At 38.7% G+C, this 25000-nt stretch overlaps 1 protein-coding gene across 1 annotated transcript in view; it reads left to right on the forward strand.

The window, feature by feature from the left end:
* The window catches only part of LOC138059723 (coiled-coil domain-containing protein 13-like), a 32560-nt gene that overhangs the window by 5581 nt on the left and 1979 nt on the right, over window positions 1–25000 (forward strand). The window contains exons 3-13 of the mRNA XM_068905331.1: window positions 18–123; window positions 593–738; window positions 4727–4846; window positions 8691–8747; window positions 10715–10828; window positions 12014–12118; window positions 12805–12981; window positions 19457–19633; window positions 20303–20369; window positions 20902–21538; window positions 24008–24118. Coding sequence (XP_068761432.1) covers window positions 18–123; window positions 593–738; window positions 4727–4846; window positions 8691–8747; window positions 10715–10828; window positions 12014–12118; window positions 12805–12981; window positions 19457–19633; window positions 20303–20369; window positions 20902–21538; window positions 24008–24118 — 1817 coding nt within the window. The remainder of the gene's footprint in view (window positions 1–17; window positions 124–592; window positions 739–4726; window positions 4847–8690; window positions 8748–10714; window positions 10829–12013; window positions 12119–12804; window positions 12982–19456; window positions 19634–20302; window positions 20370–20901; window positions 21539–24007; window positions 24119–25000) is intronic.

Below are 25000 nucleotides of genomic sequence, written 5' to 3' on the forward strand. Positions count from 1 at the left end.
TTTCTGATGTGGAACAGGTCTTGAAAGATGAAAATGGACGGCTTTATAAGCTGCTAGGAGAGAGAGATGAGGAAATGAGGATTTTACGCAAAGCAAGAGATGAGGAGAAAAGGGCTTTGGCTGGTGAGAAATTTAAAACTCGAAGGGCTTACACCGCATTTCAATAATCATTTTCAATTGTCCACAGAATTTTCTAGAAATTAGTTGCTTCATGTAGATAAATGCTTTTCTCCCAAGTTGCTCTTGTCTTGTTGATGCTGTTTTTGAAAATAAACTGCCTTAAGTTTATATGTTTGGGATTGGCCAAAATGAAAATGATGTGGAACATGGTTTCGTTTTGTAAGCTTCCATGGATTTTGGTTTAAATGAGCTCCTTTCATCAATTAAATGTGCCCCCAATCAAACGGTTTTTTTGTTCCCCAAAAGTCAAATTGCACCACCAGAAGACATATGTATCTCATCAGAATGCATTGGAGATAAGTGTTTGTTAGCAAGATTAGAAATTACTGCCCGCTCTTAGAACCAATTTCACAATTCTCTCTTGCTGACTTGCACTTATCATGACACTGTGATGATTGATTTGGATTTGCAGGTACTGGTGTAGCTGCAGACATTGCCGCTGGTGGGATAATGGAGCTGTCCAAGAGAAGGAGAGAACTTACATTTATGTCAGACTTGCAGAGTGAATGGAATAAAGTGCATCTCTTGTCAAAGAAAACGCAAGAAATGGAGAGCAAGGTTTGCGTAATAATTTTTGTTTGGTACATAACTCAGGCTTTCGCTTGCTCTTGTCCTTGCCTGATTCTTGCCTGATTTCAAGCCGAATGGGACTAGGTACGAGTCTATAAATTATGGGATTAGCAACTATTGATCCACATAGTCCGAAAGAGCACACTGAGATTTACAAGATCCCTAGGTTTCGTGTTAATGGGGGTAATTTTGACTGAGATACAGCCATTCAAATACTTAAAAATTTACGTTGGAAATGTTGGTCGTCCCGACGCAGTGTCCCGACAGCCATACATTTCTTTGTAAATTTGACGTGGCCCTGTGACCAAAAAATCAATTCATATTTTTCTTTGGATTTCAAAACTATGTTAACAAAACACTAAGTTATACCCTTACGGAATCAAATGGTATGGGACATATATGGTCCACGTTTGGAAATGGTATGGGCAAAGCTTGGCCCATATATGTTTATTATGTGGATTTGATATGGGCTATTGCAAACCATAGCAAACCCATACCCAGTCACTGTCTTGAACTACTGTCATTCTATTGTCTCTTTCTATGGGATTGCTACGTATTTGGCAAAAATCCGTACATTAACCATAGAATCTTGTATGGGAATGGTATGGGTGTGCCCCATACCATTCCCATATCATAGAATCTGGATGGGAAATGCTACCATAGTAATACCATAGGATCTTGACCCTGTTCTATGGGATTGCTACGTATTTGGCAAAATTCCATATAATTTCCATATAGTAGCTGGGTATACTGGCATTTGGTATGGAAATGCTATGGGATCCTTGATTCAAGTACGTATAAATTCCATAGGATCCAGGACTTGCTACATAAATTATGGGAAATCTATGGGACAATACATATACCCATAGCTAAACCATAGCCAAGTTCTATGCACAGAGTAGCCCATACGATTCCCAGTTGCTTATAATTAAGTTCTCTGCTGATATAAGCAACTTGGAGAGGGAGATGAGGGGTTTTTACTCCATTTGTACCCTTAGGCCTTTAATTTGGTTGTTTTTACATGTACCTTAATTCTCTTTTGAGAGATATTTGTTAATATGAGGTCCCTTTCCATTTTTGGATATTGCAGTATTACACAATAATCAGCAGCACATTTCCCAAATCATTTAGAAAAAGACTGATCATGTGCTTTTACATTGTAAATTATGGTCTGTATAAATGTAGGCAGGCTGTTGGCCAAATCGATTAAAAGGTATTAAGAAGGAATCCAGTTCAAGTAACAAGTGGACAAAACGTTTGTACCATGATCATTTGCATCCTACTGTAAACTTCTGTTTGACTGTTCTCAATATCTTATCGAAAGAGGTGATTTCTACATGTAACAGCACCAAATGTGGAAACAAATTTTGAAGTTCATATGAATCACTTAAAAGATGATGTTGAAAGGAAATTGATGATGAAATTTTACCTGTGTTTGAACAATTACTGTGAACTTTGAAATTTATTTTCTCGGAATCCAATGGGAAATTGTTCTTGGTGTTATTACAGGCTCATAGTTACTAAGTTTCATCTTTAGCTTTAAGAAGATATAAAAAGGAATGTCATATACTACAATGTATAATTATTCTGGCACCCCTTGTAGAACCCCTTGTAAATCCTATGTAACGACCACATTTAAATGGTGTTATATACAGGTACATATATTTGATATAGAGGCCTTATTCAAAGCCTGTTATATGTATGCCTCATATATATTTTGAAAGGAAATGCTATGTTTTAGCTAGTCAAATGGAACCTGTACATAGCATATGTGAAGGCTATGTTATGGGATTTTCTGTGTCCAAAAATAAAAATAGTTTCAACATAGTTTCTACATAGATTTGAAACAGAAAATACATAACACATACATATAGTGTATGATAAGGCCAAGACATTGGCCTGAATGCTTACATGTACATAGTGATAACATAGGGTGTAAATAGGCTACAAATAGCCTCTACATAGCTGTAATAAAACACAGAAATTGCCGGTTTTCACTGTCACACTATCATCAAAACCATTCAACACATAAATCCAAGAATCAAAGAGATAAAAGAAGATGAATATTGAAACAGTCTCACAAAGGTTCAGGTCTGCGCAATGTTTTGTGCGGGAGATATTCGAAGAAATGTTTTACTCAAATTTATAAGGCTTTGTATGGAGACGCTATGTTTGTGTCCCTCTCAGGGGCACAAATATGGCGGCCGGAAGCTGACAAAAACATATGTCATCGAGTTTTGCTATAGAAAGCCAGTAGTTGTCTTCTGAGGGCTCATAAACATCTACAGCACTGTATGTGAGTACTTATTCTCACACAAGGACTGTTCAGATTGCAAAATCTCAGCGGTTAAGTCACTTTTTTAGCCTACGTGATAGCATTCTCGACCTCAATTTTAATATCGTGTCACGCAAAAGCTTAGAAATTCAACCTTGCTTTATTACAAGACGAAAAACCCTATCAAACTGAAAATTTGTCAAAAGACAAGTCTTCAGTTGTTCTAATAACTAAACTAAAATCTCAAAAGGATTGATAATTCCTTATTTTTTAGTTTTGATGACGTCATGTGAAAACCAAGAATAGGACGAACTTAACTATTTCATAGCACTTACGTACAGTGTGAATAGAATCTACCTAACTGAAATTGAGGATCCATAGCAAAATTGCATTCACATAGCACTCACATAGAAATATTACATGTATATGATGCAAATAGGCTTTGATTAGCCTCTAAACAGTATTGAAATTGAAGTTACACATCTCACGCCTAATGCTTGAATTTGAGAAATAGAAGGACTAGTGCACACATGGAACACAAGAAACAAGGTTATAATATCCTGCTCCTGTAAATTAATATTCCAGCAAATCAGAAATGTGCTGGAAACTACAAAAAATCCATTGTAGTCAAGCTATTAACAGTTATCACCATAGCTCAAAGACAAAAAAATTGACTACAGATTTCAAAGCAGTTACATTTTTTTATTGCATGAACCTAAACATTTAATTCATGCCAAAATCTTTGTCCAGATCGATTGGGTTCTTGTTTTAAATTTAAAAACAAAAAAAGCTTTAAAACATTTCAGTTAAACCACAGGTCTGCAAAGGGAGATCTCCAAATACATCAAACCATAACTGGCTGCTAAGCATTTTTGTCTGCTGTAAAGGAGCTTTCACTGCTGTCCCATCAAAGAATTTTTTTCCGAAGTGTCTCTTTATACTCTTTCATGGCAACTAAAAAAAATACAGTAAATATACTTCAATGATGCATGTAGTGATTCCTCTAAATCACTGATCATTTTTGTTACAATTAAAGTGTGTGAAGAGTAGACTCATAAAGTTGGGTCTCTACTTACAAACGTCAATAAAAGCTTTCTCAGGCATTTTCTGCATTGATTACAATATAGTTAAACTAAGTTAAAGTGACAGAAATTATAGCATTCTTACGAGAAGGAATCAATTGTCAATCGTATACATGTAACTTGCCGTACGAGCACTTTTTTCCAAATCATTTGCTTCACCATTTGACCTAACTTCATTATTCTTGTTAAAGGTTTACCAATTTTTTACAGGGTTGTCAGAGTCTGCTTGCTTCACAAATTGACTCGAAGGTGTGAAAATGTGAATTCTACATGCATGTAAATCGTTCCAAATTTTGAAGACAATAAGGCATCAAATCAAATGTTATTCGCTTAAAGTTAACGCTTACCTTTTTACTTGAGTTGTTGTGAGCATTTCCTTGCCTGGATCAGCATTTAAAGAGTAAAACTAACCAAAAAATCGTCACAACAAAAGCGTGATCGTAGATGAAACGTTTGAATAAAACCGCGCAAAACCTGTAAGAGCTGGACTGGTTACCGCTAACTGCTGACCAAAACGAAAAGGACTCACTAGTTCCCAGTCTGGTCTCTCACGTGTTATCCAAGATGGCGGAGGATGACAATCTTTTTACGGATTCATTTTAAATGAGCAAGATTCGAAAGATGCTGGAGTTCATTGAAAGGATTAAGTGCTGACTTGGAGTGTGTAACTTTCAAGAGTAATGCATCATGTTCCTTTTGGAATAAGGCCGATTATGAGACTCAGAGAGCAGCAAACAAGGTAATCCGTTGATTGGATGGTATTTCTCACAAACTATTGAATACATCGGAATAAAAGCTTTCTTTTTCATTTCTCTGTGTACAGAATGATTTTATGTTCACAGTTTAGCCGTTAAAGGACATTGCGTAAGCTAAGCACATGCATTACGAACTTGACATGCTTTGAATAAGACCAAACCTTGTATTGAATTCGAAGGTTGAAGTTAAGGTCATTTTTTCAAGGCACTAGATGAAATCAAATCCTAAAAGGGCACTTAAACTTTGATTGTTGTCTCACTGGCACATTCAGTGCTATTGCACAAAATTCTCAAGAATTTCAACTCACTCAAGTGACCCTCAAGTTGAATCATTGAATGGAATTCCTAAAGATTCCCATAAATCCCTAGTCCACAGTGTCCTTTTACCTAAATAGCCTTTATGTAGCTCAACATAGTTATATGATAAACTTTACATAGCATTTACGTATGTCTGGTTCTACAAGGGGGTACAAGATTTTTGTCCACTAAAACTTGAAATTACTCGATTTGTGAATGGATCCCGTTTTAAGGCTTTAGATTGATTTAAGTTAAATCAAAGATTCTGATTGTTCATAATCCTCGAAACAAACAGTAAACAACATGACGCAAACAACTTATTTAAAACTATTTTTGAATTCCCATTTCTTATCTCATGGTCAAATTTCCGCGTCATTGTACACCATGTAGGAGCCCATCAAAGCAATAGGCAGAATATTACCGGTAATTCCTTTGAATGGTTCTTAAGCTATCTTAATTCAATTCCTAAATTCAAAGTTAGTGCTTTTTGCCGCACTGGCCAATCAGAGCATTTAGATTTAATCTGAATAGGGAAATCAGCGCGAGAAAAATAACTCCAGCTATTGCTGTGTCCTATTGTTATTTTGCATACTAAGTCTTTTTACACATACTGACCATTACTTAAAGTTCTAACATTGGATTTACATGGAAAAATCGACTTGGACTTTCATCATGAACTGATCGAAGTTTGGGGTGGATAATTTAATTTACTTTGGGGAAAAAAAGGAATATGACAATGAAAATTAAGGTGGCTCTCTAGATTATTCTTTGGTTCAACTAGTGTAAAATGTAGAAAAGGTTACAAAAAAGAGTATGCTACATTACAAGTTATCACATGTTGTTGTTGTGACAACAATATACATGTAATTAGTAAGAAAATAACATGTCACTGTTAAGACCTGTTAAACTTGTTAGGTGATTGTTGTTTCTTCACAAGGAAAATTTCACTATAATGTGCAGGGGTTTCAATGAAAAATGAAGTACACAGCAGATTTGAATAGAGTAACCAACTGTATCAACAAGGGGCCATAATGGCTCCTTATTCTAGGGGGTCTGGAGGCACTGTGCTGCAGAGTGCTTTGAAATTTGGAAGCCTGATAATTCTTTTTCCAACATTCTTGGTAGATGGTAAATGTTAAAAAATAATTAATGGTTTAAAATTATGGTAAAAAGTATGTTCAAGTCCATCAAATTTCATTTTAAGTGAGGGTTTGACAGAATGTTTTTTCATGCCTCTTTCCCTAATGGCATCAATTTAGGGGGGGGGGGGGGGGAAAAACAGACTTGACTGAGCGAACTACCTTGCACGTTTGTTGGCCGTCAATGCATAATGAAACCCCTGAATGTAACACCAAGAAAATTAAAGCTAAATAGTAAGTAATATTACAATAATTATGACCCATACAAAGCTAAGAGTTTGTAGATTAAAATGCTAGATGATTAATCATTTATCAGCAATGGTGTGATTGATGACCGTCCCCGTGCTACAGATAAACTTTCACCATAATCTACTGCTACTTTTATTACTAATATTGATATATATTATTACTATAATTTCAACTCCTTAGTTTACATGGCATTTATATATGGAAAGTCTGGAATAGTGTCAAGAATTATAAGAGATTCACAAAACGTATCCTAGACCCATAGAGATCCCATACACATTTCATATGGGAAACCTATGGGGCTCAAGCCAAATTTTTGTCAGCTAATATGGGTAATCTATGGAGCACTTACATGTTGATACTCCATATCAAACCCATAGGTGAGATTTTGTTGTCAACATACCATATGTGTGGAAAAGCTATGGGTATTGTTTTCCCGTAGCTTTTCCATATGACAGATGGCCTCGACTTTTTTTCCCATGCATTTTCCATAGCTTGAAATTTGGCAAAATTATTGCCCATATCAATTTCATATCATCACCCAACCTTCCCATACCATTTCCACATATGGGCCAGATATGGCCCAACCTTTTCCATACAATTCCCATACTTTTTCTTTGGTAATACCCACGTTTTAAGCCTTGATTTCAAAAAGACACCTCTTTATTTTAACTGGAATTTTCCTATTTAATGGTCCGACATTACTAACATTATGTTCTTGAGAGATGGAGCTGGATCGAGGAGAAAATGACGTCAAAGGCTCACTAGTTTAAGAATGCAATACATGTGTATGCCGCAGAATTAATATGCAGCACGGGGGTTTTGGGCTTTCAGACTTTTAAACTCGCGCTTTGCATATATAATAAGCTACATTCACACGCTGAAATTTTAAGCTAGTGAGCCTCTGACGTCACTTTTCCCTGGATCCAAACGTCTGAGGTCCAATCGGTCAGTTTTGAACGTGAGTAATGGCGGACCGTGAAATCCAAAACTTACACTCAAAGTAAACGGCCTTTGGATAAAAATCAAAGCTCAAAATTTTGCCAGTCAGGTGTTAAGCAAACACACTCTCAAAATCTGAAGGAAAAAAGGAAGTGGTTTTTTTGATCAAAGGTGCACTTTAAAGATTTTGGAAAACTTGGTGTGCTCTTTCTGAATATGTGACTCAACAGTTGCTAATCCCATAATTGGCAGATTCGTTCCTTGTCCCCCTCGGCTAGAAATCAGGCAATACTATGACCGTTGCTTTTTGGGTTACTTCCCATCCATTAGACAGATTGCAGGTGGTAGATGGTGTTGCCACACCCCTGTTTTTTCACCCGGCCGAGACCTACAGGTATCCCGCACACTTCCAATAAAACTATGACTTTTATCTACCGCCTGCGAGCACTAGCTACCCTTCTCTTAAAAAAGTTGGAGAAACTTGTTTCAAACATAGAAGTGGTAGCTTGTTTTAATCCACAGTTCTTCATATACATAAACTCTATACTTGGAGTAGCCTGCGAACGCACACGTATTTCCGGCGGTCGTTTCTCTCCCCCGAAAAGTAACGTCTTGCAGCTCGGTTTCGCAGACGTTACTTTTCGGGGGAGAGAAACGACCGCCGGAAATACGTCTGCGTTCGCAGGCTATACTTGGAGCGAAGAAATGGAAAATTCATAACTTGAACACAACATTTAATAGAAATCAGATTCTTCAAGTTGTAAGTCAGAGTGCAAACCCCGTTTGATGACTGACTGATATTGACCCAAGTCAACTCAACATTCACTGGATTTTAGTAGTTGTAAATTGTGTAATTGTTGTAAATTGTGCAAGAAGATGTACCAGTGTTGTAAGTAGTGTGAATCACAATAAAAAAGAAAAGAGAAAGAAAAAAAAACCCTCACTGGTTTGTTTACTTCTCGTTCTGAATGATGTTGGAAAGTCACGTTCGATATATTTTTTTCCGTGTCGTATTTGTATTTGCCACTAAAACGTTTGGCATTTTGAAACGTTCTTGGCGCATACTGTATCTAAAAGAACTTACATTAATTTTGTTTTGTTGTAATGTGATTTTAAGGCCTTGCCTTGTTGTTGGTTTTAGGGTATTGGTTTTAGACAGTTTAAACTCAATATCTGACTTACAGTGTACATGTATTTTTTTTAGTTGGTGTCTTCGGAGCCTGCAAGTAGGGAACAAAAACCGAGAACAGATTCAGAAAAGGTGAGTTTTTCCTTTACATTTGGTGTTTTGCTCATTAAGAAATAACTGATGCATGGAGTCTAGGGAAGAGTGACGTCATTTACTCACCAGCTTAAGATTTCAGCGTGTTAACTCAACTTATTTATATATACAAAACACGAGTTTAAAAATCTGAAAGCCCAAAACTCCCGTGCTGCATAATAATTCAGCCGCATACACACGCATTTCATTCTTAAACTAGCGAGTCGTTGACGTTCTTTTCTCCTCGATCCAGCTCTCTCAAGATTTTAACGTTAGTAATGGCAGATCATTGAATAGGAAAATTTCAGTTAAAATTACAGGTGTCTTTTTTAACTCAAGGCATAAAACTAAGGTCACTTAGTGTTTAGTTAACTGTTTTGAAATCCAAAGAAAAAGAAGAATTAATTTTTTGGTCAATTAGTAGCACTTTAAGGTGATTCCCTGGAAATAGAACTTGTTATATATTTCCGATTGTTGGCATCCGTTACTTTAAACATGGCGGCTAACTGGTGTATGGTTTTCGAAGTTTTTATTCTTTTATTGCTTACTTTTCTCCACAAAGTACTTCAGAAAATCGTTTAAAAGTCTTAAAAGTGTTCAAGCGAGGTATGGAAGGTAAAGATTTCTTTTATTTCAAAAATATTTTTTGGGGGCTTTTGTTCACGATTAACTTTATGATCTCTATACTTATATAATAAACAAATTACTTCATGGTTGGCTCGTTTGTACAATTTTTATTACTCAGTCGTTGTGAAGGATCGTTAAACTCGTAAATAAAAATCGTACGCACTCACCAACCATGAAGTAATCTATATATATTCTCGGTTTTCACATGTCGTCACGGCCGCCATGTTGGAGCCCCTAAACAAAGAAACGGCGGCCATGTTGGAGCGCCGACCAAATCCTCCGGGAATTTAACTATTATTATGCAAACGTTTTCGTTTGTTTTCGTTGAAAAACATGGCTGTTGATCACGTGAGTGAAAACCAATAATAATGCAGAGCCTGGTGTCATTCTATGATCAATTCACGTACCGTTAATGATCTAATGAACGCCCGGGGCGTTTATTAAATATTTGTGGGAGGGGAGGCGTTAAATAGATATGAGGCGTTTATTGGAGAGGGGCGTTTATTTCAAGTTCACCGTAAAAACTAGAAAATCCAAATAAACGTTCATAGTTCTATATCAACGCGGCGACAACAGTAAGTTTATAGTTCTATATCAATGCGGCGAAACAGCAAGTTCAAAGTTCTATATCAATGTACTCGTCGTCATCTGTGTCAACATTGTTTTCACAATTGGCTTTATCGACATCGGAGTCAGTGATGACCTGACTGATTTCCAATATCACTGCCATTGATTGATAGTGATTATTATTGAATTAATGATTGATTGATTTTCATTGAAGCATTTAAGCAACCAAGGTGGGCTTCTATTTCAAACTCTCCACACCAGGGGCATTTAATGGATAGGAGGCGTTTATAAGAAAGGGGGCGTTTATTAGAGCATTTACGGTACGTACCTGAAAATTGTATTTGAATGCCTTTGTGAGTGCTTAATTACTCTCCAAAATAGATTCAACTCGAGTGTGGGGCTGTTCGGCTCCTTCCGTACAATTTTATGAAATTGCCAAAAAAAAACTGGCCATAGATTTCTACTGATTTTTCTATTACTCCATGAAGACACCGTTCTCAGCAAATGTATATATTCAGGAGAAATTATCCGTTCCTTGATGGAATAAGCTTGGCGTCAATTTTATCAATGTGCGCGAGCTTTTGCGCGCACCAATAAAGCAAGAAATTATGCGCAGTAGGGTTGCGCAGTGCAAAACCAGGGAATCGCCTTGAAAGGTGTCTAAACATGCTAAATGGACAGTCTAACAGGTTGTTAAAATCTAGGTTCTTATACTTGGGTTTTTACTGTATTACTATTTAATAGTTCTTTGATCTTTGGAAAATTGACTATAGGATACTTCGGAAGTCACAGCTTTACAAGATAAATTAAACCAAGCGAACAACAAAGTTGCTGAGTTCAGAAATCAATGTGACAAACTGAAGAAGGACTTAAAAGTTGCATACAAGGTAAGACATAGACCACTTTCGTAAATGGCGACCACTTTTTACATTATTTGTATTTATGTTTTAAATTAGACCTACTGCACACTCATTTTGAAACAAGAATTCTTTTGAAATTTGCTCGTCGTAGCGAGGCTAGAAAGGCTTATTAGCAGACAAAGAATATTTTATTTGACCGCCATCATGAAAGAGTTCTATAAATATTCAAGTGATCAGCTCCCAAATGATTGGATGAACTCGCGAATAGGAAAGGCTGCAGCTGTGCAGTAACGCGGTTAAGGGTTTGAGTCCTGTCAAAGCTTGGATTTTTTAGGCTTTCTTTTAACCGCCGTAGCTTCTTCTTTAATAGCTTTTCAAAGTACCGGCTTTGATAATGAAAGCACCAGACATGGTTCTTTTCCGTTGTAAGGCCGATGCAAGTCCCTTGGGAGCGAACCCTCAGGGAGGTCTGAAACTCTCAGAAATGCTGTTTATATTCTAATGAGATTGGAGGAGAAAAAACTTAGCGCGAAAATGAAATGTAAGCAAAGTAAGGCGATGTAAGTCTGTGTTAATTTGAAGGACTTATTGCGCGTGATTATCTTGTTTCTTCAGCCCAATAATTGAGATACCCAAGTCCAAAAAGAAAAAAAGTAAGAGGAATAAAAAAAAAATGGACAATTTTATTAGTAATGTCAAAGTGGTATTTAAACAACCGGACGACACGTCCGGCCTCTGGCCTCAAATGAAAATTCTGCTATAACTGTGATTTCTTTCGCTTAGAAAGAAAAAAGAATCAACCCATGGTAAACAAATGTAGTAAAAATGGTTTGGAACAAGTCACTTATATACAATTGACCAGCTCCCAGTTGGCTCTATAGCTCACACAGTAGAGCTATTGCAGCGCAATTGCGCTCTCAAGGGTTTGGGTCCCGTTCAAGCCTGGGTTTTTTAACGTTTCTTTGGCAACTGCTCAGGTTAATTCATAACTAGGGTGATCACTTTCACGGAGACCTTCATACTCCGTAGGTAAAATTTATGAGATATTGAAAACGTGTGTGCTTTCTTTCAATGTTGAATTCAGTCATTGTGAAGCCACTGCAACCTCATAGTTCTAGCAAAGTTCGGGTCCCGCGGGTAAAAGATTGTCTTGGTGAATTTATGCATTAACCGTTTTCAGTGGCCAAAATGTTCTTTTTTGGTTTGTTTTAGGTTCTTGCAAAAGAGGTTGGAGAGGGTTTCAACATTAGTTCTTTGTTGAACGACTCAAGCGGCTGGAGAGGAAGACAACAACAGATCACGTCACTGCAGAATAAGGTAGAAGTGCAAGGGATTTGACGCATGTGAATGGCACAGTTGCCAGGGGCTCGAGGAGCGATCACGACCATAAGCACAGTGGTGGACAAGGATATCTGTTTTGATATTGGTCCTTGACGTTGCAGAAAAAAAGTTGAATGAGGAAAAACAATCGTGCTAGACAGTACATTTTGCGGTGATTGTATTATATTGTTGAGGGGGGAGGGGAGGGTAGGTCCAAAAAAGCAACTCTCACTCCTCGGTTAGTGTGCAAACTCATGGAAGTGTCGAACATGTGTTCCCCTTGCTTTACGCATTGGAATGTTCCCCACTTTGTTTAGCCCCTTGTGTATGTTTGTTTGAAATTCATTCCAAATGTACGTTTGTGTACTGCGCTTTTTTAGTATCAAGGAAAACAAAAACAAAATGTTATAAGAGGGGCACAAGGGAATAATACTAGCAAACAGACAGTGTCAGACAATTTCCTTGGAATAAGGTAAACAACTCCATGGTATAAATGTGCTATCATACCAGCGGATTGTTGGCATCCTTCAGTCAACGACTATGGAGTTGCGCCTGTTGAGGTTGTAAAGGAGCACCGTCTTCTATGGTTGTAGAGGCCAACGGATTACACAAAGTGATTTTGAACTCATTTGCCAAGAACCTTATTCATGAACTTCGGTTATGTTTCTAATGTTTCCAATTAGGTTTCGGAATTGAAAGGCCAGTTAGCTCAAGTCGCAAGAAGCGGTTCGGCAGTATCCAATAACATTCTTCTGAGATCAGCTGTGATGTCGTCTCCGTCATCAGCACCATCACAGTATGACGAAAACCACCGTTCGGTGTTGAAGAAGATGGAAAAAGACCGTAAAGATGCACAAGAGGTAATGTAACGCTTGCCGAATCGATAATCAATTATGGAATATGTCATTTAAAAGGTTTTGCAAGAATAGATTTAGAGTCTTTCTGAGTATTTAACTTAGGGTTCAATTCCTAATGAAAAGCATCTCAAAAATTAAACAGTCAAACTTCGATTGGAATTTTGTCAAAAAAGAAAAAAGCTTGTCTTTCAAATCAGACTTCGGTAGACTGTGTTCCTCTAGATGCTTCCCAGCATTTACACCAAGGCATTAGCGAACACAAAGATTCAGCCAGCAATCGGGAAGCATCTAGAGGAACATGGTCTACAGAGGTCTGATTTAAGGAGGTAAATGTAATGATTTGTGCGTCACGCCACAAGCTATTCAGCTTTAAAGGGGTTAGGTCACGCAATTTTAAGCGATTTCAGCACTGATCGAATGGTCATAGAATTAACTAAAATATCAAAATAACTGTTCAAAACTATAGAAGAACTCTAACAAAACACAGGGAAGCCAAGAAGGGACATGGATGGACAAAACTGGAGAGGATTGAAATGGATTGAATTTAGGTAAATTTGAAAAACGTCGGCCCACCTTTTTCCAAATTTATATCAGTCTATATCAAAATGTCCTTTACAAAGCTGGAAAATCATTCTCAGTTGTTATGTGGCCGTGATTTTGCAAATGAAAGACTTGCTCTGCCAATTTGACGTTTAGAGCTCATAAATAACAAAATTAAACAAAATTACCTAAAATAGCGTGACCTAGCCCCTTTAAACATTATCGTGTTTAAATAGAATAGTAATATTATTATTATTACAGAGGTTAAATGCAGTTTAACTGAGGTAACAAGTAGGAGCGGCTGCAGTTAATTGTTGTCAGTGGTTTTGTTATACTTGCCCATGCGTTGGATTCCTCTTGCTTTGCGTTGTACGGCTAATTCATCGGTATGGCGGAAAGAAGGAGTATTTTGTGTGGAGCGTCTAGCGGTCTTTTCCCTACCTCTACTTTCCACTGTTTATTAGTGTGACGGGTGCCTGTCACCTCGTGGGCGTGGGGTTTCATGGCTCGTTTGTCAGGTTTTGCCAGCCATCGCAGGGCGCGACGAAAGTGCTGTCCGGTAGCCAGGGGCTAGTGGAATGACTTGTCGGGCTAGCGTTTTCTTATCGTAGCTTGCCCGATGGGCAAGCACCGTTGGTTCCTCTTTTCCGATGATAAATTGAGCTTTTATACCAAAAAAGTGTGTAGCAGAAAGCTCCTGAGAGAAAATGATAGCGTTATGAGGCCAAATTATCGTAGCGTGACCACGTTTTGTGCGGCATTTTAGTTGTGTCCGTAAATAACGTCATTACTTTTTCTGCTTACATAAGCGACCGAAGTATCGTAGGGAGCAATGATAGCACAGTCGGTTAGTGCGCGGCCTTGGTGCAAGAGGTCCTGAGTTCGATTCCCGGATCTCGCATCCTTGTTTCGACTCCTTTCCTTTCCGTGTAGCTAAGTAGCTTTAAATACCCGTAAAATGGAGCACTGATGGAGAGGGGGAGTAAAATGAGCGCACCGTCGACCTCAGGTTTGTCAGTTGAATTACTGTTACGAGATATCGACGTTAAATACGGTTACTTTACTTCTAGGGTTTTTGAAATGACAATATTTGCCGACTGACAGCGTGCAGTGCGAGACATTCCATGAAGGGGTTAGTTTCTAAAGAAACTGTGGTTCTGCGTCGGTGGGGAAGTAGCATAAAAAAATTTGGTTTTATCAACGGAGTTGATAATTTAAATTGGCCACCTTACAGAGATTCTAAAAGCTGAAGTTTCGAGCGTTAGCCCTTCGTCAGAGCGAATCCCGAATTAAATTCCAGCCGAGTCATGGTGCAGTGGATTTTCTCGGAAATTTAGGTGTGTTTCGTTGGGAAAATCCAAATCCGAATGAACCCATTGGAATTCAGAGGATATTTTTCCTTTACTATTTCGTCCATGTTTGAATAAAATGTTACTCTGAAACAGTGATTTGCGATTTATAAAAATGTTCTGGTCTTACAAAGCGAAACGATTTTCATACATGTGCGTTAACTCCGTTGATTATTTGCAAATTGCAATCGGGCCGACGACAGAGACACATTCTGTAGATAGAAATTGACTATAGGCATTCCCAAACTTTCAGGAAATTTGTGGATGACGTTCATTCTGAGAACCTCGTTCATGTTAGCAGTACAAACAGGGAACTGAAATATTTCCTATAGCTCACTGTTCAACTGTTTTATAGTTAATACACCAGGCAAATTATTGAAAGCCTTAAGCGATATCAATTCATCATGTTTTGCATCACAAGATTAGATCACATCACTGTATTTGGAATTCTCGTCCACAAAATCTTGATGTAAGTTGTAACTGCAACTTCTAGTGGCCAGGTGTAAAAACTGGTCATTTCTGTTACATTAATTGTTTAATTTGAGATTGAAGTTAAAACGAAAATCACATTCAAGAATCACAATAATACGAAGAATTAGTTTATATCTATGCTTGTTATCATTACTTGTATTTTGCATAATTAATAAATCTGATTATTCTTTATAAACAATTTAATTTCGGGCTAGCTCCTCAGACCTTCGGGCAAGTAGCCTCAAGTAACAGCTTGCCCGACGCAGTTGTTGTTGATTATTATGGCAGATTCTATTTACTTTTGCGCATTTCATTATTCCATCAACCAGCGGATTTTAGATCTTAGCTAGTTAATTACATCAATTTACATTCCTTGTTTCCGCTTAAACAAATTCGTAGAACTTCTTAACGATATTTACATTCTGGCTCAAAATCCATTTCTGGCAGCGTTCGATGAGGTAACTCAGTTCCTTGTCAGTGTTTGTAATTGATTATTATTATTATCATCATCATCATCATCATCATCATCATCATCATTCTTAAAACAACGCTTCTCGTGGAGGTTTCAAGGTCAAAAGCTTAGTCAAAACTGTGGTATGACAATGGTATTGGCAACGACGACAGCATCGGCAACGAGAACGTCATTTCAAAGTATAAATTCACGTTATTGAAATCACCTCATGACTATTTCAAACTTTTTAACATGACAAGAGTGTGGTAGTTCCTCAAGGATGACAATGGTCGGAACGGCGCTTAATTTAGGGGAGAAAACGAAAATTTATCCTCCAAGTGCTGTCGTTTTTCATAAAACCTTAAATGTAGCTATTTCACGTTGTCGTTTTGCAGACGACGGCAAGGAAATGGGCAAAAGTGAAAAACGCACGTGCAGGGCGTGCGAAGGTATTGTTTTTGCCCACTAAATATACATATGTGACTATAAGCCAACAAGCACGAATCACGCTGGAATTTTTTTCGCGTTTCACCGTGGAAATATGACATTTTGGCCGTTTTCACACTGGAGGACGAACAAATCGTCTGGACGGACAAATCGTCTGACTTTTGTTCGTCGAATTTGAATTCCAGACGGCCATATGCTGAAACGTCTGTCTTAAATTCATACTTCCAGGAAAATGTGAGCACAAATCAATACATTTGAGCGCAAGGAGAACTGGCACTACCTCGCTCGGTAGCTAGTCCCATTTCCTCGCGGCGAGAAAATCAACCATTTGACCGTCTGATGTGAATTTATGTCGTACTGTCGTCGACTTGTTCGTTGAAAACTTTGTTCGTCGCGTTTGCACATCAGACGATTTGTTCGTCCTCTAGTGTGAAAACGGCCCTTTTGTGAGAAAAGCCGTTCTGGAAATAAATATACTCGGGGAAAGGGTTGACTAAAGGAATGTGTTTAGAAAGACGGGCTTCTTCTTGATGGGCTCCTGCTTTCACGAAATATTTTTTTGTCAGTGACTGACGACGATGCAAGGCCGGTTAGTGTCGTCAGTGTCGAGCTGCGGTGGAGGCTACCTGCTGTTCGAACAAAACAAAACAAATAATAAACGATAAGTGTTGTTTTTTAGCTTGCACGCACTGGACTTAAGTTCGCAATTGTGCAGCGCCCAACCCATGCTCCATGCTACTTCTCATAGCCATAGGACATTTCTGAGTTCATGTCTGACTCCTCTTCAAAGCGAATCTAAGTGCGAAATTTTTCTTACGAAAATTAGTTTTCATTGATATTTTAAGTAGAACTAATCACTGTCACAAGAACTTTGCACTTAAACTCGCTTTAAAGAGGAGGCAGGCATGAACTCGGAAATTGCCTATTGCAAAATCTGCCAGCCCCCTTACCAGTCCTATAACTAATCAAGTGAAGCTATGATCCTCGCAGTTGTGAACACAATTCTTGCAATTGCGTAGAGATTCCTGAAAAATTCAACAGGATTTAAACCCGTGACCTCACGATACCCGTGCGATGCTCTAGCCAACTGAGCTGTGAAACCGCTGACGTTGGGAGCTGGTCATTTGTGGATTCTAATGTTCCCATGAGGAATGAATCAACGATGAAATTATATATGAAATGGATCGTACATATATTGAACTGCGGATATGAAATCGAGTAAAGCTATGATCCTGGCAGTTTTTGCAATTGCGTAGAGAAGTCTGAAAAATTCAGGACTTCAACGGGGTTTGAACCCGTGACCTTGCGATACCGGTGCCGGACGTTCTAACTAACCGAGATATGAAGCCACTTGCGTTGGGAGCTGGTCATTTGTGGGTTCTAATGTTCCCGTAAGGAATAAATCAACGATGAAATGATATTTGAAATGGATCAACCACAGGGAGCCCCACAAGCTGTTTGTGTAACCGTTTGTAATTTTATAATAAATGTATTGGATTCGCCGTTTGCTTCTTCTGTACTGATATATCGATAAATATATGCTTGGACTAATGTTAAATAAACGTTGTATTACCTTACCTGCGGTGCACTGTCGTTCTTTTGCCTCAGAAGTGGTATTTCAGCGATTTTGAAGATTTTGAGTTCGCTGTTTACTGTGCCTCTTAATGGAAGGACAAGGGTGGAAAGTAATGATTGTATAGTGTCTTATGTTTAGGTTTCTGTAAAACTTGAACCGCTCCAGCGCAGGGGCGATATTTCCACAGAAAATCGCATCGCTCCGCTTTCAAACTTCGCGGAAGAATGGCCGAAAGATTCACGCTTCTTCTCGTACTTCTCGCTCGAAAATTCGTCCAAACTGCCCGGAGCTGCCCTCGAAGAAAATCGAAATCCCATCCTTTTGGGCAGTCGAATTGCGTAACAAGATTCACGCGTGCCAGCCTCAAGCTGTCCTGGTGATTGCCTCTTTCTGATTGGACGCCGTGATTTTTGATCGGTTATTGTTTAACGGCGTCCAATCAGAAAGAGACAATCAGGAGGACATTTTGAGGCTGGTACGCATGGATCTTGTTTCGCGTTTCGACGGCTCAAAAGGATGGGATTTTGGTTTTCTTCGCAGGCTAGCTCCGGGCCGTTTGGATGAATTTTCAAGCCGGAAGTACGAGAAGAAGCTTGAATCTTTCGGCCATTCTCCTGCGAATTTTGAAAGCGGAGAGACGCGATTTTCCGGGGAAATATTGCCCCGACACTGGAGCCGTTCAAAAATTACTTTCTACCCTTGTCCTTCTATCAAGAGGCACAGTAAACAGCAAACTCGAAATCTTCAAATCGCTCAAAATACCACTTCTGAGGCAAAAGAACTACAGTACACGCAGGGGGTAAGGTAATACAACGTTTATTTAGCATAGGTCCATGCACATATTTATCGATATACGGCTACAGGAGAAGCAAACGGTGAATTCAATACATTTAATTCGCTATTTTCGCAAATCCCATAATACAGTTCATTTTGGGGGTTATAGATATCCAGTTTACTGAAGCATGATACAGTCCCAAGAGTAAAAAAACTTGTATTGCTTTTAAGTAAAGAAACCCCCAAAACGGACTACATTATGGGAAAATAGTTTATTATAAAAGTACAGTTACACAAACAGATTGTGTGGGTTCCCTGTGATACAACTGTAACAAGTACCAAGTACTACGAAAATCCCCAATGCGGTTTGATGGTTGTCTGGTGAAACTAATCAGTGACCTAATTGAGGATCGCCTTCTTACGCTATCTTCCCTCGTTATTATCGTCATCGTCATCAGGGCGAGCTTGTTTAGCAATTTATGACACGCTTGTTGGAGCCAATATTGGCTACAACAACTTTGTTTTTCATGGCATTTGGTTATTCTGCTTTCTGCCATTCAATATCATCTGGGGCCAGTTGTTCAAACGATGGATAGCGCTATTCACCGGATAAAACACTAGCAAAACCAATTGACTTATCCAGTGTATAGTGATTTATCCGGCGGATAGCGGTATCCATCGTTTGAACAACTGTGGGAGTCCTGGAGTTCGTCTTACAGGGCTGAGTAGAAGTTCGCTTGCTAATACCTAGATACTGCGCCAGCGATGTCTAGCAAATCTCAGTCTTTTGTAATTTGTCTATAATAAGTATCATTGTAAAGGAAAAAATAAAGGAAAAGTCGCAATTATTATTTTTTTATTTTCCACCAGAAAACACAAGCTGATTTGGAGATCCTGGAGCAAGAGCACAAGAAGCTGCAACAGAAACATGATGCTTCTAAGGCCCGTAATAAGGTGCTGGCCAGTGAATTAAAAGGATTAAAAGCTCAAATACAAACACTGCTAGAAAAAGGTGCCCATGACGACGAACTCATTGCTGCGCTTATGGTAAGCAACAAGTCTTCATCTTAATGACCTCTGACATATAACTGGTTACTGTAAACTAGAAGTTATGGTAAGATACAAAGTGCAAGAAATGTTTTCTTCCTCTAGAAACTTGTTTTTTTTCATTTGTCAATTTTGTTAGAAATCTCTGAATAAATTCAAATATCAGGAACTGTATGCATAAATTAATTTTGGGACGATTTATCCATAATTTGTGAGCGTTTATTTCACTCGCGCTTGTTGGATATGAGATGATTATAGCCAACTCGGCGCTACTGACCTCGTTGGCTATCTATCATCTCGTAAAAAGTGTAGTAAACCGAACCGTAAAATAAAAGCTAAATTTTGAAGGCGTGCTTAGGCCTAATCACTGAAACAAGCGCTTAGCCTTAATTAGTAAACAAGTGACAGTGGAGGCAGATGAAAGTGCATCTTAAAACGCACGGTAGAAAAAAGGAACATTATTCATCGTGCTTAGCAAAATTTATTTGGCTATATGTTAACCCGGACGATTGGGACGATTTATCCATAATTTGTGGGCATTTATTCCGCTGGCGCTTGTTGATATGAGATGATTATAGCCAACTCGGCGCTACGCACCTCGTTGGCTATCTATCATCTCATATCTAACGCGCCCTCATGGAATAATAACCAACTAAATATTCACCTTAGTGGCGGTGGCTAGTGTTGGATATTTACCGATCAGCGATCAGCGGTGTCCCAGAAAAGTGCATTACGGGTAAGATATTCCCGTAAATCTCGATTTTTAGTAGTTGGAAAAATGATAGTGACTGGTCGCGGATTTGGGGTTCTTCGTCACCCGCATTGGCAACTTACTATAATTAAATCCGGTGGCTTAACGCGTCATTAGAAAATCGAGGGACTTTTTACATGACGGTTTCGTGGCCTGGAAACGATGGTTTTCTGGCGTATATCATGAAAGTTTTGAAAAAAAAAATGACGGTTATTGCACACAATTCTTAAGGTACCTTGCTTTTGTTGGTAAATTGGAACAAAATGATACCGGGAAGGAAACAATTAACCGATCAAACAAGTATGTTCAAGTTTTCGAGACTCGCCAACAATAAACTGGGCTTGTGTTGAACTCCAGGCCGATGAGTGTTTTCCAAGGATGCATTTATACACTAAAATAAATACCCCGCCTTTTCAAGATTTCCTTTTCAGTCTAGGAAAAAATGTCTTTTACCGCTTCTATAACATGGCATGGAGTGAAGAGTTAATCTGATTTTCCATGGTTTTTCTGTCTTCAGAGAGAACAACAGCAATTAAAAAGTGCGCCGAGGAAAAAAGAACCCACCCCACCCCAAAGGTTGTGACTACACCCCTGGATTATTCGCTGATGGAGGATCTGAAGAAAGGGTGTGAAGAACGCGATAAACGAATACAACAGTTAGAACAAGATCTTGGCAAGGCAAACCTAGAACTTAAAAGCACGACAGAAAAGTTCAAAGTATTGACAGAGCGGGAGAGAAAATCAGTTGCTTGCAGTACCGAGGATTTGCCGACGACTGAAGAAAGAGTTGAAGGATTCACACCAGGTTATGGATTTGGAGACGGTGGGGGACAAGGAAGAACAGCAGCGTCGGAACGAGGTTTTGTTAATGGTTTAATGGAGCCTTTTCAAAGAGGACCTCTCCCCCTTAGTGCTGAGAATTTCGTGCCTCAAAATAATGGGAGTGGTATGCACAGGAAACATATTAACCTAGAAGGACTTAGTAAAACCCAGACTTCCTCTGTCACTGGGAGTATAACCCGGCGGAATGTGACGTCTAATGCAAGTCTGCAAGGTCTGTCGGGAAGGGGATCTTCACAGGGATACCAGCTACCCCCAACCCCTCCAAGTGGGGGACGTGGAAGCCGAGGCCGGAGAAATAGTGCTGGAGGCAGGTATATGCTTAAATGTAGATCAGAATAAAAGTCATACATTGCATAAACAACCAGAATTCAAACTAACTGCTAAAATAAATAAAAGAAAGTTAATTATAGTCACCTTTTTAACACTTTGTTATTAAATTTAAAAAAATTAGCCTACAGTTGTCAAATGAGATCTCCTCTTGGAAAATCAAAGTATCTCGCTGCGATGTGAGGAGAAGATCTGGCTTAAAGATTTTTTTCTTGTGTCTTTGTTATCTTATCAAAAACGAAAATCGGAGCTTAAAGAGAACATCAAGTCTAACAAAAAATAGTTTTAGAAACCAAATAAATTGGGAACCATAGAAAGAATTCTTAAAATAAAATTTGCTTGACTGTTTTGAAGAAAACTTTTGTATCTCAAACAAATTAATTTGAGAATCGCTTATTATTGTTTTCAAAATTCTCGGGTGTTGCCACCTTGAAGATTGTACCGTGCTACAGTTGTTTAAACAACATCAAACATTGTTTGGTGACCAAACATGCTGATGTTGAAGTCAGTGGCCAAACGGTTAGAACATGTTTAATCTAAATCAGATCACACTCCACTAGCAAAGAACTATGGGTCACAAATACGAAAAAAACACGTTTATACAAGCGGCTGAGCAAGCGTGGTACGCATGCACGCGTCAAACATGTTTGACACGGCGGGCCAAACGAAGAAAAGTTCACCCATCAAACATGAGAACAAAAGAAATGTTTTAAGTTGTTCAGTTTGATCGAATGTTTGATGGCCTTCAAATTTTATCAAACACGATCAAACACGATCAACCACGATCAACCAGCACCAAACAAGGTGGTCAAACGGTAACATGGTTGGTCACTAAACAGTGGAGGATTTTGTTTAAACGCCAAACATTCCCCTTTTGTCCATGCCATATTATGAAAAAGCTCTTGGTGTCAGAACATTAGGGCACCGTCACAAAAATTCAAGGCGGTGCTCAAGAAAAAGAATGTAACATTCGTTGTTCCCTGTTACAAACACTTAGAAAAAAGTAAAATTTGATTTCCAGCACAGTTTTCTCTGGTGTCGAGTTGTTCTTTTATAGGAGTGAAGGTTCCCTATGATTGAAAAGAGCAGTGGTTTTCTTTTCTAAAAGTGTTCTACTCCTATCCATCTTTTTCGGGTCACATTTCCAACTTCACCCAATGTAGCATTCTATTTCAACTTTGTGTCACCACGTCTTTATAATGAAGGGGGAAAAAAATTAATTAATTAATTACAAAAAATAGCCAAAGTTGAAAAAGCGCCAATGACTCTACTTGGGCATTTTTAATATAAAGTATTTATTTTAATCCAGGCAATATTTAATATAACCATCATCATTGTTATTTAGCTCTTATTAACCGAACAGGAGGTCTGTATGGGAGAAAGATTAAGTTAAGATTCTCCCATACACACCTCCTGTTCGGTTAATAGGTTGTTTGTTATATGGCAAACAAGAACAATTTAATTCGTTTAATGTAACTGGTTTGTACTAACTGACATTTTGCTTGCGAAGGGCGACGAGTGGCGATGAGCTGAACTTAATTCTGCCAACGTTTGCCCGTCCGTCCTTTTTTTCTCATCATCCTTTGTGGCACTTCCATAAATAAACACTGGTAGAAGAAAATACTCAATATTTTTAAATTTTAGATTGCAACGTTTTCACCGCAAAACATTACCGGTCTAGATGGGAAAATCTAGACCGCGGTCAATATCGATTTTAGCCAATCAAATTCGTGAATTTGGTAGTTCCCAATCCTTGTGAGACAGACCTATGAAATGTTATTTATTAAATCGCCCTAGAAAGAATGTTTCCATTTGGATGAATTCTTGATTTTCTGTAATCTCTGGAGTGAATGAAATCCGGAGAAAAATGCTTCCTGGTCGAGCTAGTAGAATGCATGAGTCAATTTTTCATATGATGCGGACAAACTGCTTTCCAAAGCAAAATCCTTGGAAAATAGAAATGCAAAACAGTTGGGGTTATCAATTAAGAACAAATCTTTATCTTGAAGAACAAAACTTGTTTGTTCCAGGTGGACAGATTTATAATTACCTTAGAAAATATTTCAGGTGAGGGGAACGTTCAGGTTAAGTGTTTCTTTTATATGACGATTACATGCGTTTGTTTTACCCTTTCGTAGTTAAGTTTGGGCCGCCTTTTTTCAATTGTCGCCCGGCTTTGACACCCTGTGGGTTTGTCAGATGACAATTTGTCACCTTTCTTGCCTGCATTCTCCTCCCTAGGGGCGACGAATTATTTCATCAGTTCTGAGAAAATGTCCTCTTGGCGATTTTGAAGTTTGACGTCGTAGTTTGTCTTTAATCTTGTAGTCGTAGGACTCTCTAGTTCGGAAGAAATGGCCGCAAGAATGGCGACTCCTTTGGACGGGAAGTTCCTGTTAATGCTGTTACTATTCCAATTTGATCACCTCTTTTTATTGTTTTTTTTTTGTAAGTGAGGAAGTGCGGCTGTTGAGATCCCAAGTCCAGGAGAGCAAATCTTTATGCCAAGCTTCCGAAGTCGAAAGAGACCGACTGTTGGAATTGGTCTCAGTTCTTCAAAGAAGGTACGATTATAGCTGACCTTGCATCGTTGAGGTTGAGAGGGAGGATGGCTGGAAAGGATGAAAGAACTATGAACATTCAGCTATGACGAGTTGGCTAGTGAAGCCAAGTTGCTTTTCATTGTTGCAGGGTATTCCAGGTTACGTTAACCTGGATACTGGCCTTTGTAGTTGACTATCTTTTCGCAAGAAGATCGCTTTTCCCGAAGCCAACCGATTTGAAGGCGAGCTCGCGAAGCCACAACAATGGAGAAAAAGTTTAGACGAACTTCAGCACCCTAAATTTAAAAAGACGATCTTCGACCAAACAATGCTCCTCCACCCCGCATCCCCGCATCCCCGCATCCCCGTGTTGTTCAAGAGAAAGCGCTAGTAACCTAGCCGTGCCTCGATATTGTTGTGCGACGAGTGGGCCGTAATAGAGACTTATTAATAAAAAAATTGGATTTTTCCTCCAGGACTATAGCTCATTTTCCTCGCTCGCTTCAATCCTTTACCGTAAGAACGCATTCCATTTCAAAACTAATTAGGATCCATATGCATAGCCGCTTCGAAATTCAATATTGCCCCATGAGATGGATTTTTCACAGATTTTCGGTGAACTGTCCAATTTTTTTTAAAAATTGGAGTCAAATCGTAAGAAGCTAGATACTTTTCTTTCGACTAACTAATCAAGTGCCAGAAAATACAGTGGAGGTATGGTATTGTTGGTTTTCACTCACGTGATCAACAGCCATGTTTTTCAACGAAAACAAAAGAAAACATTTGCATAATGATAGAGTTAAATTCCCGGAGGATTTGGTCGGGGCACCAATATGGCTGCCGTTTCTTTGTTCAGGGGCACTAACATGGCGGCCGCGACGTCATGTGAAAACCGAGAAAAGA

Source organism: Montipora capricornis, chromosome 1, assembly GCF_036669925.1.
Source record: "Montipora capricornis isolate CH-2021 chromosome 1, ASM3666992v2, whole genome shotgun sequence".
Taxonomy (NCBI): domain Eukaryota; kingdom Metazoa; phylum Cnidaria; class Anthozoa; order Scleractinia; family Acroporidae; genus Montipora; species Montipora capricornis.